Here is a 14,423-nt window from a genome sequence, read left to right on the forward strand (position 1 = left end):
TCAAGGCCATGATATACCTGCCAAAGCCATGATTTACTAATCAAGACCTTGATATACCTGCCAAAGCCATGATTTACTAGTCAAGACCATGGTATACCTGTCAAAGAAAAATATTTGCCAGTGAAAGCCATAACTGACCAGTCTGTTTCCTGCATGGACTTGAGAACTGAAACCTGGGCTATTGCTTTATGAAATTGTTGTTAATGCTTGAGTTGTTACATCATTCTCAATAAACCATTTTTCTCAGCTCTTTTGTTTTGTGGTGCGTGATTACCAATTACCATCTAGATTGTATGTCCAGATTAATTCGAGAATTTGAATTCTTAAGGCTCATAGTTTCTTCAAAGAAATTGTTGTTTTTCCTCAGACAAGTTCTTTCTGTACCTCCCCTGATCTATCCAGGAATCCCTACCAAACATGGACCCAGATGATGCCCTCCTTTTGTTAGAAGCTGACCAACCTCAGTTGTAATCTTAGAGGAACTTCACGTAGTTCACTGTGCTGAACCGGGGCAAACTCATAATTGGCACATCCTGGTAGCCAGGGGACACAACTCCTGACATATTGTCTTGCAACAATTATATGTGCTGGAACTACAGTGAATATGTATAAGAGACTATAATGTTTGTTTGTTGTTCAACACCGAAATCTACAATATTCCAGCCATATGGCTACATGTTAATGGTGGAGTCAGTCTAAGTAAACTTAGGCTCAGAATTATTCGTTACACTGCTATACTGAGTCTCACAAAACCTTATGGAAGGTCGCGTCAGGTAACCTTTTCAATTGACCAATCAGAACACAGCTAACCAAATCGCGAAAAGTTGACATTCGCAAATACCTTTTGAACTTTTACCTCGAAAAAGTTTTGTACCCGAACGATTCCGAATGCTATTTTCCGTACGATTGCTTCCGAGTGATGCACATGGAGCACGCCACAACAGTGAGTAAACAGTCACAGAAAATAGCGTTTTGTCAGTATTCAAGGGTGTCAGCTTGCGGAAATGTTAGCTAATGATAACCATGTCAACAGAAACCCCAAAGCGTATATTCTGCAGGTCATATATCTGTGTTTTATGCGGGTTTTCATTTGTTGTGAGATCAGTGTTGGTGACCGGGGAAGAGAAAATCCATTTTGTAAGTCCCGTCGAACCCTAAATAGTAGCCGTTGTCTGATTGGTTAAATCCGTTCGGTCGTCTCGGGTTTGATTGGACGGTCATAGGTCGCTCAAAGGTTACCTGACGCGACCGTGTAACGAATAATACTGAGCCTAAGTTTACTTAGACTGATTGTGGAGTCTGAATCAAACCAGTGATCGATATTATGAGCAACTCTACATGACAACAAGCTAAGGTCACAGGGGACCTATATATAGAGAGTGAGTAACGTTCTACACCGCTTTTAGTAATATCACGGCAGGGGACACCAGAAATATCTTCACACACTGTCCTCATGTGGGAAATCTAACCTGTGTGACAAGTGGACGCTTTAACCCCAAGGCTACCCCACCGCCCCCACCTATATATAGTCTGGACTGCCACTCTACACAAGACTTCCCATTCACAAAGTTAACAATAAAATACACAAGTTCTCAAATAAGTCTAATATATTTTATTACATTATTCTACAAGGTTGTCTAATATCGGCAACAGCAAACCCCTAAAATCAGCTTTGTACACACACATAGATAAACCTGTACAATCAGAAACCTGTACAATCAGGAACCTTGCAACATTCAACATCACCACCACAGCCGTGTCAGTTCAATGTATTGCACTGAAACTGACAGGAGCTACAGGGTTTCAGGTGGCGAAAATACTTTCTTCAGTGTATATACAGCCAACAGATACTTATAGCCTACAACCCACAATTCAACCAATGCTCCCATCACACGTTATACAGACAATATATCAATAAAACAGAGGTACTTAATAAATGTCAATCTCGGACAAATCGGATCTTAGTTCTTGCTTCTGACAACAAAGATCGGAGGTCATCCAATAGTTGATCAGAATGACCTAGCTTCGGACCAATCACAGCGTTGCTTATAGATCGGAAAAGTGGAATGTGCTATCTCTGCTAAACGTCAGTTACGGTCATATGTCCGATTCCAACAAAATCATAATTTATCTGTTAATGTGACAAACATTTAGAAAAGGTTCACTTTCCATAGCCACTGGGTAATATTGCTATACAATCTCAACCATCTAGTAAACATTCTGTAATTTTCCTTTTTCAGTTGTCAAATTTGGAATCAGACCTGTGAAAATATTTTTTAAAGCATTAGTTTGGAATGGAATTTTAGTGACTATAGCTGCAAAACGCTGGTTTCAGACCGGCCAATGTTGTCTTCTTTTTCATAATGCCAATAGCCAAAGCTTGCAAAAACATTGCTCTGATGTACATGTAATCTCCATTAGCCTTTCATCAGATCTTTGTTTAGCCATAGCGAGAACTAAGATTGATTTTGATAAGATTGAGATTGACCAACTGTTTCCATACAGCCTCTTGCACAAAGTTCATCGATGAAGGAGGTTAACAAGTCATATCAAACATCAATACATTAACATGATGAAATGAAAATGAAGATGTTTGTCATGCGATTTCAAATATTACCAATCAAGGTATTCATTTTAAATATATTTAATAAATATGAATATTTTGATAAATTTCAAAATAGTTTTGGGGCTAAGAACTTTCAATACAGTAACATCAAAATGGCAAATATCTGTATACATGGAAGTGCTCATATGTCAAACAGCATAAAATCTAAATTAAACTTTAAAAAATAAGTTAATTTTTTGTAAAAACATTAAATATTGCACCTGAGGTATTAACAAGTAACGGAAAGATCCATCTTGAAATATAACTCAAATTTCATCTGTCATGACCTGTTGACAATCACAAGATGGATGCTGATCGAATTTCTTTACTATTATTATCATTGTTATACTATGGTCAGGTTTTAAAAAGCTTGAAAGAATCTGCTGATTGGAATGTAACATGACCATAGTGAATTCCTCAAATTTAACAAATTAAATCTCCATCTCTCGATACAAAAAATCTTTTAAAGGAATATTTACAACAGTGTTTGAGTTTGTTGAATGACCCGTACAATATTTTGTTAACAAATTTACTAAAATTTAACTTAAATTTGAATAAGAAAGCACATTCAATAGCAAAAGAAATATTTGCTGAATCTGTCATTGATCTGATGTTAGTGCATTAGTGTGAAATAAAATAATATTTAGAAGATATAAAATGAAATTTGAAATGTTAAATCATGTTTTAACAATTTATGGACCATCTTATCTCCTAGTTTGGTAATGGCGATCATTGTCCAAAAATACAAATATTTTCATGAGATCATGTAAAATGTAGAATCTCACAATTACAAACATAACAAGATGTACACTGATGTTAAAAGATGAATTTTTGCCTTGCGCAGCATATAAATTGAATGAAGTTCTTTTCCATATCTCAGTAGCAATTTTGTTTATAAAAACAGTTTTTAAGTGCATCATGGTGTGGGTTTGTTCATGATCAAAATTATCATTATCTGATTAGCAGTAAGCTGTACACAAATACTGAAACTTGTCTTTGACATCTCTCCAGTGGGACACAAATACATAATAAATACCTCCAAAATATTAAGCAATTCCATACTTTATAACCCAATTAGTATTTGTTAGTTAAGCAAATTCAGTTAGAAATTCTACCAATAAATTAACAATAAAACAAAGTTATAATAAAACTGCCTGTAACAAATCAATGTTGCAACATTTGACAGTTCATTATATATTGTTTTTTTAAATTTTACAAATCTGAGACAGTTTACACAACAACAGCTGGCACAACGTCGAAACTGCTTTACATGTATTATTCAAGTACTGAAACTATTCAACCATGAAATAAAGTACAGTTATGCATTTTATAAAACTAATATCCATCTTCAGATCTTTGAACTGTTCAGTAATTCTTAATGAAAATTAGATACATATTCAATTCGACATAACACATCTTTTGTCACTTGAGGTATCACATCTGTGTTGTAGGTTTGCATCTTTAATTTAATCATGTTTTAAGGCTTGTTAAAATAAAGTTCTTGTTACTGAAGACTAAACCTAATTTTCATTTTATTTTTATGCACTTATGAATGCACTGCTTCAGATCAAATTTCATTTCTGCAGCAGATTCCTACTTTTTTATCCCTCCATGCTATGCATTGAAGTCTAGAAATGCTGGCAGTCTAATTGACACCAGTCTCTTGTCAGCACATTTTTCTTAATTCTAATGATCTAAAATTATGATTAAACCAAAAATGTAAGAGACTTAGGCAAGCCGATAATTAATCCTCCCTCCTTACCAAGTCTGTCATGAGAAACAAGAAATATTTTAACAGGCCGAACTTAAGATAGTCACACCGAATGTACGAAAGTCAAACTCCATCCCATTTGCCGATATCACATCATGACTCGAGGAATGCATCACAACCCACATGATAACTTTCTACAGCATGGTCAGAAATTATCAACATGTCTGGAAATGATCAAAGATTTCAAAACAGCACACCGCATCCTATCCCCTCTTAATGTTATCTGATGGTGCCCAAAGACCGTTGAAGTCACTTCTAATGTCATTTAAATCTGATATTTTACTACCACACAATACTGCATCTGCATTAGAGTGAGTGAGTGAGTTTGGTTTTACGCCGCTTTTAGCAATATTCCAGCAATATCACGGCGGGGAACACCAGAAATGGGCTTCACACATTGTACCCATGTGGGGAATCAAACCCGGGTCTTCAGCGTGACGAACGAATGCTTTAACCACTAGGCTACCTCACAGCCCCGCATCTGCATTTGAGAATTCCTTCAAAGGTCAGGTGAACTTTCTGATCTAATCAGTGTCAAGACAGACAAATTCCCATTACAAGTGTGCAAACCATTTATCACAGTATGTCCAATTTCTGTAACCTGAAACTAAACTTGACCTGACAGTTCCAAATGTATAAGATAAAGGCTGCACCTTTATATACTTCATATACTATGCAACTTTTCCCGAAATACCATCGCATCTCCCAGTACACGAATCCAAATGAGAACACCATCCAATATTTGCGTTCTGCATGCATTATTATTTTTTTTATGAAAGTCATTGTTTCTATAACAAGGAGACAAAGAAATTAAGGTATTTTTTCAAAAGATGACATCAGATTGGGATAATGGGGAATACGACCTTTAATGCAGATGTGGTAACTGAATAGTATCGTTTTGGAGTAAAACATCAGATTTGAATGTGATTGGGACAATTTCCAGATAACTTGACAAACATGTTTTTCTGTCTAACATTCTGCACATAAATGGTGAGGTCGGTGTCCAAACTGTTTCACAACTTCATCTACTTGCACTGAAGACATGAAGCATTTGCAGCACTGCAATACCTGATGAGATGAACTACAGTCAAGATTCAAAATCTTTTAATCTTCACAACGATACAGTCACCAATAGCTCCAACACAAGTCTCACACACACAAAGTTATACAAGCAGCAAGTCCCTCAAGCAGCAAGCTACAGTACAACCTCTTAAACAGACATCATCTTTGTCAAATGTGATATATTCATGGAAGTTTTTTGGCTCTTGGCTTTTTATTTTGGTTCAAATCCAATGAAGGATAACTTGTTTGGATTATTCGCTTTGGATTGTTATCTTATTTTTTGACTAGTTTAATTGTTCATGTACCCAAACACCATTACAGCTTCTGAATCGTTAGTATGTTTTATGAACAGGGGGTGCTCTCAAAGCACTTTTCCTGAATCTGTGCGCTAAATTATGTGGGGGCATTCATTCCGTGTCACAAGGACATATGGTCAGAGTTATCTGCCCTTGAATTCAAAATGAGTCTTGGTTGAACTTTTAACTGCTCAGTAAAACATTACCTTTATCACATTGTTATTCTAAAACCATTCTAAAACATTCTGTACAACTACCACCATACAAAAAATTATCTATATAAATTCACTTCAATCCAGAACTGAAATTTTACACCTATATTATGTCATGTTTCAAAAGCAAATCAACAGTCCCTTTTCCAAGTGAATTTTTTTGGGGATAAAAATGAAATGTTACAATGTTACATTCAACATGAGTATGTTACAGACTTGAGTTACACAAGGAAGTTATGACGCTATGTGTAGTAAGCATATCTATATATACTGACACCCCGCTACACACCCATTAAGCTATAATCCAATGCTGTAACTCTCCAAACAATTTACACAATTTATCATGTCATAAACATACGTCATACCTCCTTGTGTCACGTAAATGCCTATCAAGTGTTTACCATCAGCTAAACTCGACAACTACCTACAAGCTACAATAAGATTCATTTAAAAAACTCAACTCAGTTAAGGTAAATATAATTTGCCAAATATTGACGAAAAATGAGAACAAATACTTGGGATAACAAGAGTCCAATTTTCTAGTTTAAGGTTGTTTCATTTCATTAAGTGCACAAGTACTTGATACTGATTTCCTTGCAAGTGTAAATAACATGGTTGCCATGGTAACTGAAAATGTTAACATGCTGATTCCCTAAAGGATAATATTGTTCAAAAGACAATATTCATCAAGCATATCCAATATCTTGAACACTGATTCATTAAAATCAGTGTCTTTAACATGAGGAAATCATATTTTCAGTCACGAATATTTTAACACAATTTCATTTCATCAACAAACACAAACAAAGATTACTGTTAATAGTCTATATTTGACAGATAGTCTAAAATTAGACTTGTTGCAATTGTGTTTGTCTATGATGAAATACTACTTCCACAACTTATCGTGTATCATCCAAGTTATCAACAACACAACAACCTAATAAATACATGTTTGTGAAACCAGAACAAAACACTCAATCAAGGGACAAAAAAATATGTTTGTTTATTTACCATGCTAAAACATGAATGGGCAGCTTCCTGTGAAGCCGTTCACAGAAACTGCAATGCATAACAATCCGACTTAACAACTCAAGGTTCAGTGGGCAAGGAACTACAAAAATATAAACAACTTGTACAAACAATTCATAATGGAAGTTGATGAATATACAATTTCAGAAAACAGCCCCTAAATATTGACAAGTTTACAGAAATAAAAAATACTGCCATGCAAAAAGAAAATATAATTCTTATAAATGGCAAGAAATTTTCTATCTTATATGAAGGACAAGCATGTTTCTACACACTGTATTGCATTCACAAGTAATATCAAGTCAATTCTTACGTATTTCAGACAAACCTATTTTCTTGTTCTTAGTGAAAAAAAATAATAATCTGGTGATCGATATAAAATATTTGTTTATAACACTCCTGCCAAATTCTGAATTTAATCCTGCTCATGCAAGAAATACCAGAACTTAAGGCACCGGTGTTGTCTCTGTCGATTGGTCCTAACCAGAACAGCGAAGAGAGTGAGTGAGTGAGTATGGTTTTCTGCCACTTTTAGCACAGCGAAGAGAGTGAGTGAGTGAGTATGGTTTTCTGCCACTTTTAGCAATATTCCAGCAACATCACAGCAGGGGACACCAGAAATAGGCTCCACACTTTGTACCCATGTGGGGAATCGAACCCGGGTCTTCGCTGGACGAGCAAACACTTTAACTACTATGCTACCCCGCCGCCCAAAGGAGTGAGTGAGTAAGTTGTGTTCGATGCTGCTGCCGTACTGTAGCTCTATCAGGACAATGGCGCCAAGGTGAGTGAGCCTATATTTGGTACAAATACCCTAGTACCACACTGCATACCAGGGTGCAGACACAAAGAACGTGATTCACGTAACCCACAAGCAGTGTATGAAATAGGCCAAAACCCCAGTCAGACATCAGGGCTGGTAACTTCAAAATGTTACCAGTCCAAAATGGATTTAACCAGACCAGAAACCAAGATATGACTCAGATGTATATAACATTTAAATTTTTTACCAGACCATCGGGCTGGCTAGCTGTAAATCTAGACCATCTGCTGAAATCTAACCCGTCTCGGGCGGTCGGACGGGCCTTATTTCATACACTGCCCACAAGTCTAGTGAGCCCATATTTTGTGTGAATAACCCAAATACCCCCCAATTGAAACCCTAATGCCCTGTTATTCATGCCTGGCAAATAAATTAAAACGGCATGAATTTTGATGCAAAGACGACTTTGTTAAGAAATAATTACAAACAAAATGACTAGTAGTTGAGCTTAAACTTATCAAACCAATAACTGGGGCAGTTATTTACTGACTGACTGAGTTAAGTTTTACGCCGCTTTTAGCAATATTCCAGCAATATCACGGCGGGGGACACCAGAAATGGGCTTAACACATTGTGCCCATGTGGCAGTTATTTACTGAATAACTACTGTAATAATTATAAGATTAATAATAGTAATGCCCATGCTTTTCACTGCAAACAGTAAAATTAATTAAAATAAGTCTACACTTTGCTATTTTCTTTGTGAAGAATATCAATAGCGGAAAGAGCAGTTCTGAGGGAAAGTTCACAATGGACTTCAGTTTGGCTTAGGGTTGGCAAATTAGAGTTACCTGCCCTTGTGGAAAAGAAATGGTTGACAAAGGGGGTTTATGAAATGAGAAACATTATTAGACACAATTCATGCAAATTTTTTAAACATATCTGAATTGTATATCATCCTCAAATCATGTCAACCTAGCAGTACAAATGGTGTATAAGTCCTTACAATAACATAATGAATTTGTTACATAATGTATAGCAACTTGACAGAATACCAACTTTCAAATTAAAGTTTGCTGCATTCAAATCTCCGGACCAAGTCATCACTTATCATACAAGCGATTACTCATTTTTTCCAGTTTGAAAATCCACATAAAAATGCATGGTATTTCAATAATTGTAATCCATCAAAATGCATTGTATTTCAATAACAGTAATCCATCAAAATGCATGGTATTTCAATAACTGTAATCCATCAAAATGCATGTTATTTCAATAACTGTAATCCATCAAAATCCATTGTATTTCAATAACTGTAATCCATCAAAATGCATTGTATTTCAATAACTGTAATCCATCAAAATGCATTGTATTTCAATAACTGTAATCCATCAAAATGCATTGTATTTCAATAACTGTAATCCATCAAAATGCATTGTATTTCAATAACTGTAATCCATCAAAATGCATGTTATTTCAATAACTGTAATCCATCAAAATACATTGTATTTCAATAACTGTAATCCATCAAAATGCATTGTATTTCAATAACTGTAATCCATCAAAATGCATTGTATTTCAATAACTGTAATCCATCAAAATGCATGTTATTTCAATAACTGTAATCCATCAAAATGCATTGTATTTCAATAACTGCAATCCATCAAAATGCATGTTATTTCAATAACTGTAATCCATCAAAATGCATTGTATTTCAATAACTGTAATCCATCAAAATGCATGTTATTTCAATAACTGCAATCCATCAAAATGCATTGTATTTCAATAACTGTAATCCATCAAAATGCATTGTATTTCAATAACTGTAATCCATCAAAATGCATTGTATTTCAATAACTGTAATCCATCAAAATGCATTGTATTTCAATAACTGTAATCCATCAAAATGCATTGTATTTCAATAACTGTAATCCATCAAAATGCATCATCTGTGACGAAAGAAAAGCCAACTGAATCATCATAAGAATTTTGGCCGCATTGAATGTTAAGGTTTTTATTTGAACAGCAAATGTTTGGTGAAACCCCTTGAGTGCTGTTTGTGCCAACGCTATTTAGAGGACTAAGAACCAGCTTCCCAAAGTACACCATCATTATTCACTACCTAGAGTCACACAAAAACTATCACTACCTCTCAGCACTGTTCAAGGGGTTCTATCTACACACATGAATATGACTATGATGATGATGATGATGATGATGATGATGAATAGATGATTAGGTGTCTTACAATAAAGTTAAAGGTTAAAAATACCCAACATTTATTTCCTGCTATCAAAACCCCTGGCCCTATTCACAAAGGAATTTTAGCCCTACGACTATCACAAGTCTGTGAACAGGGTCCAAGTATACCAGTGTGTCTCAAAAAGTAAATATGTTTTCATGTGCATGTGATTCTTATGCTTGGTGATGAATAACCCATGGTTGAGCCAAAAAATATTCCTATGTTTTTCATTCATAAAAAAATAATACAAATTATGAATACGGAATAAGTTTTGTTCAAACCTATTTCATGACATATATTGTTAAATAACTTCAGCCCTTCCAAGGAAAGAAAAACCCATTCACAATCAAATGAGTTATTCTTGTCTTACACTATGTCAACACATATTCCTTTTATATCTTAAGTATCTTAAAAACTATCAACGATTATTTCAACAAAATTAAAAATGATGGGCGCAAGATCACTTTGGTAAAGCCGGCGCTGCCAACATTTTAACAAATTATACCCTGTTGAAAGACTTGCTAAAAAGTTCAATAAGAAGATCAATTTCAAAACCTTCCCTACAATGTAATGGTATTGGGATGGTCCAAACTGGGATGATATTATCTTATCATAATGAGAATTTAATGTGGGCAGGTCCATTGTGAAAGAGAGTAGAAAGGTGAAATTCCTAAGCTGTGAAGTCATTATGCTTTCTTGGAGTCTTCAGGAACGACCATGAATAGTTTCTGCAGCATCGTTGTAGTGCTCTCTGAAAATATACAAAACAGGAACAGTTCAGTAAACAGGAATTTGAAAATTGTGAACAGTGAACAGACTAAAAAATTCAAGTTCTGTGCAAACCGTAATGGTAATGGCTTCAGGAAAGAGTGAGTTTAGTTTTACGCCGCACTCAGCAATGTTCCAGCTATATGGCGACAGTCTGTAAACAATAAAATCTAGACCAGACAATCCAGTGATCAGCAGCATGAGCACCAATCTACTCAATTGGGATATGATGACATGTGTCAACCAAGTCAGCGAGCCTGACTACCCTTTCCAATTAGTCACCCCTTATGACAGACGTGTTACTGAAGATCAGTTCTAATCCGGATCTTTGCAGGTCGCTTCAGGAATGAGGATACTGCTCAAAGTCAATATTTAAGACATACAGCAATATTCCAGCTATATGACAGCCATGTTTAAAACAGTGAAACAGGACCAGGTACTCAAGTGATTGATATAATGAGCAGTTGGGAATATAATAGTAATGATAATAAGAGTATTTGTATAACGCTGACATCCACCACACAAGGGTAATGCTCTAAGTGCTGACAAGCGCACTAGTATACTGAGGGAAACAAATAAGGGAACACCACTTCGTGGCAGTGTTGCTTTACTTATTCTCAGATTTCCTCCCACAGCGCTATTCAAAGCTGGTGATGAAAACTGGAAAATATTAAAGGAACGCTTCAATTATCCTGTGTTCCTTTATTTGTTTCTCTCAGTATATAATCTGGTTATTATTACCCTGGATAACCCGCGCTGCCTGTCAGGCGCTACAAGGTTAATAGTCACATGACTTATCCCACCGGGTACCCATTTTCTGCTGGGTGAACAGAGACATGTTTGACTAAACTCACTTGCCAAAAGGTGAGACCACATGTATCTCCTGTACTTCATTGTATATAATGACACACAATCAAACAGTTCTGCCAGACCCTTAGATTAGTCTTGTCAAGTTATTGATGGTTACTCGACTGAGAATAGAACTAGATCACTAAAAAATATGTTGCATGTAAATTCAAAATGCAATGGTTATGCCATTTAGCCTTCCACAACCCTCCAGCTGACTTACCCATAAAGTTGTCAAAGATCTGAGGCTTGTTTGTCCAGTACACAAAAATAAAGTACACAGGGACTCCCGTGGCGATGATAGCACAACCAATGCCTGCAACAATGTGAGAAAGGATGAAGATCATTTAAAAAGGAGAAAGGCTAAATTAATACCATTTTTTTTTTTTGCTATACAATTGAACAATATTGATAAACTGGTCATTTATTATAGAGAAGGGCAGGAATATAAATGTTATATAGAGTGTGTGTGCGTGTGTTCAGCAGGACAGGTGTGGTGCAGGGATGAAAAAATGTAATGTGAGTGAGTGAGTGAGTGAGTGAGTGAGTGAGTGAGTGAGTGAGTGAGAGAGAGAGAGAGAGAGAGAGAGAGAGAGGTGTGATATGTATGTGGGGGTGTAAGATGATGTGTCTGTCTGGTGCAGTGCAGGGGATGTGTTTGTATGGCTGAGTGACTTGGGTTTTACGCCACTTTTTGAGTGAGTGAGTGAGTTTAGTTTTACGCCGCACTCAGCAATATTCCAGCTATATGGCAGCGGTCTGTAAATAATCAAGTCTGGACCAGACAATCCAGTGATCAACAGCATGAGCATTGATCTGCGCAATTGGGAACCGATGACATGTGTCAACCAAGTCAGCGAGCCTGACCACCCGATCCCGTTAGTTGCCTCTTACAACAAGCAGAGTCGCCTTTTGTGGCAAGCATTGGTTGCTGAAGACCTATTCTACCCCAAATCTTCACGGGTCCACTTTTTGAAATATTCTAGCAATATCACAGCTAGGGTCACCAGAAATGAGCTTTACATATTACACCCAGGTTTTCGGCATGACGAGCAAATGCTTTTACCGCAAGGCTACCCCACCACCCCCTGTATGTGTGTATGGGAGGGAGGGGTGTACATGAATTGTTACAAGGTACATTTAAGTACATGGCGGTACAAGGTACATGATGGTACAAGGTACATGGCGGTACAAGGTACATGATGGTACAGGGTACATGATGGTACAAGGTACATGATGGTACAGGGTACATGATGGTACAAGGTACATGGTGGTACAAGGTACATGATGGTACAAGGTACATGATGGTACAAGGTACATGGTGGTACAAGGTACATGGTGGTACAGGGTACATGATGGTACAGGGTACATGATGGTACAAGGTACATGATGGTACAGGGTACATACCTGTCTCTACTGGGCTGGCATAGAGGGGTAACACAACCAGATAGATGGAACACAATGTGTACAGGATCGGCCAAAACAGGTGAACCTAAAATTAAAATATTATAACAGTTACTTAAAAAATTCCATTTGAAATAATCATAAGTAAGTCTTATTCGCACATGACTGATAAACAACCTTTTATTTTGTAAACAAAAAAATCAACATGATGTTGAAATTCCAGTTACTTGCATATAAAGGGAGATAATTTGGGTAATGGCAAAACTTATTTCTTTGAGTGGCGTTTAGAATTCGAAGTTGGTGTGATGAACGAGGAGAGTTCTATGGATATACAACTTCTTGATGATAGTGACAATACTTGCTTCACCGAAACGTCGCTTATATTAATAATAAAGAAGTTGTATATCCATTGAACTCTCCCCCCATTCTTCAAAGCTTATTATCTCCCTTTGATCATATCTGAAGACTTGCATGCAACCATACTCAGCAGTGAGTTTAGTTTTAAGCCACTTTTAGCAATATTCCAGCAATATCACAGCAGGGGACACCAGAAATGGGCTTCATACATTGTACCCATGTGGGGAATGAAACCCGGGTCTTCTGCGTGACGAGGAAACCCCTTTACCACTAGGCTACCCAACTGCCCTCCGCAGTCTGAACACACATTAAACGAAGTTCTCTGTCACCTGAATAGCCATCACGACTATTAGTTAGTTCCATAAAACTACAAAAGTCAATATGTCTGCTGTGGTGTACCTTGATTGGTCTCGGCATGTCGGGTCTCTTCCATCGGAGGTAAAGCAGCACAACAACAGACAAGCCAATGGACAGCCATGTTGCAAAGCCGACGTAGTTGATGAGGGCGTAGATGTCGGAGGAAGCCAGATACACCAATGACAGCAGCCCCTGGAGACATCACGGACATGGTTAGTTTGTGTCAACAATATGTCTAACACGGCAGAAAGTAAGATCTTCTTAAGGAGTGCTTCACGGTCTACTCATTAGTCGTGGTCCGATTAATTGAAATAATCGAAGATTGGTCGCAGTGACTAAACGACCAAGCAATCGATCATGTTTTCTCATAATCGAACTCAAACGATTCTTGAACACTGTTTGCATTAACAATATTTTTCACATGGTTGGTTTTGTCTCTTACATTTTATGAGCACTACAAGCTCGTTCAAAGTCACAAATGAATTTATCTTAAAGACTCCCAAGAAATTTATGTTCCTAACATACTAGTCATCTTTTAAAGATGTGCAATTTGCAAAAACACCCCAAAGAACTACATGTTTTTCCTTTATGTTTTTGTGTATCAACAATAATAACCAGGAAAATTTCATAAATGATGCTAACCAATTATTTTCGATGCTTGATCGGTTGTAATGAACCAATCATCAACTATGTGATTTTAACCACTTCCCA

The 14,423-nt window shown here is 36.6% G+C and overlaps 1 protein-coding gene across 2 annotated transcripts in view; it reads right to left on the bottom strand.

Moving 5' to 3' along the window:
* Positions 1-5,223: 5,223 nt before the first annotated feature.
* The window catches only part of LOC124262194 (large neutral amino acids transporter small subunit 2-like), a 46,860-nt gene continuing 37,660 nt past the window's right edge, over positions 5,224-14,423 (bottom strand). For both annotated transcript variants that reach the window (XM_046696649.1, XM_046696650.1), the window contains exons 8-11: positions 13,755-13,904; positions 13,002-13,086; positions 11,818-11,910; positions 5,224-10,731 (exon numbers count right to left, since the gene is read on the bottom strand). In XM_046696649.1, the coding sequence (XP_046552605.1) occupies positions 10,667-10,731; positions 11,818-11,910; positions 13,002-13,086; positions 13,755-13,904 (393 nt within the window). In that variant the 3' untranslated portion in view covers positions 5,224-10,666. The remainder of the gene's footprint in view (positions 10,732-11,817; positions 11,911-13,001; positions 13,087-13,754; positions 13,905-14,423) is intronic.

Source organism: Haliotis rubra, unplaced genomic scaffold (assembly GCF_003918875.1).
Source record: "Haliotis rubra isolate DU_JTF1 unplaced genomic scaffold, ASM391887v1 Scf826, whole genome shotgun sequence".
NCBI lineage: Eukaryota > Metazoa > Mollusca > Gastropoda > Lepetellida > Haliotidae > Haliotis > Haliotis rubra.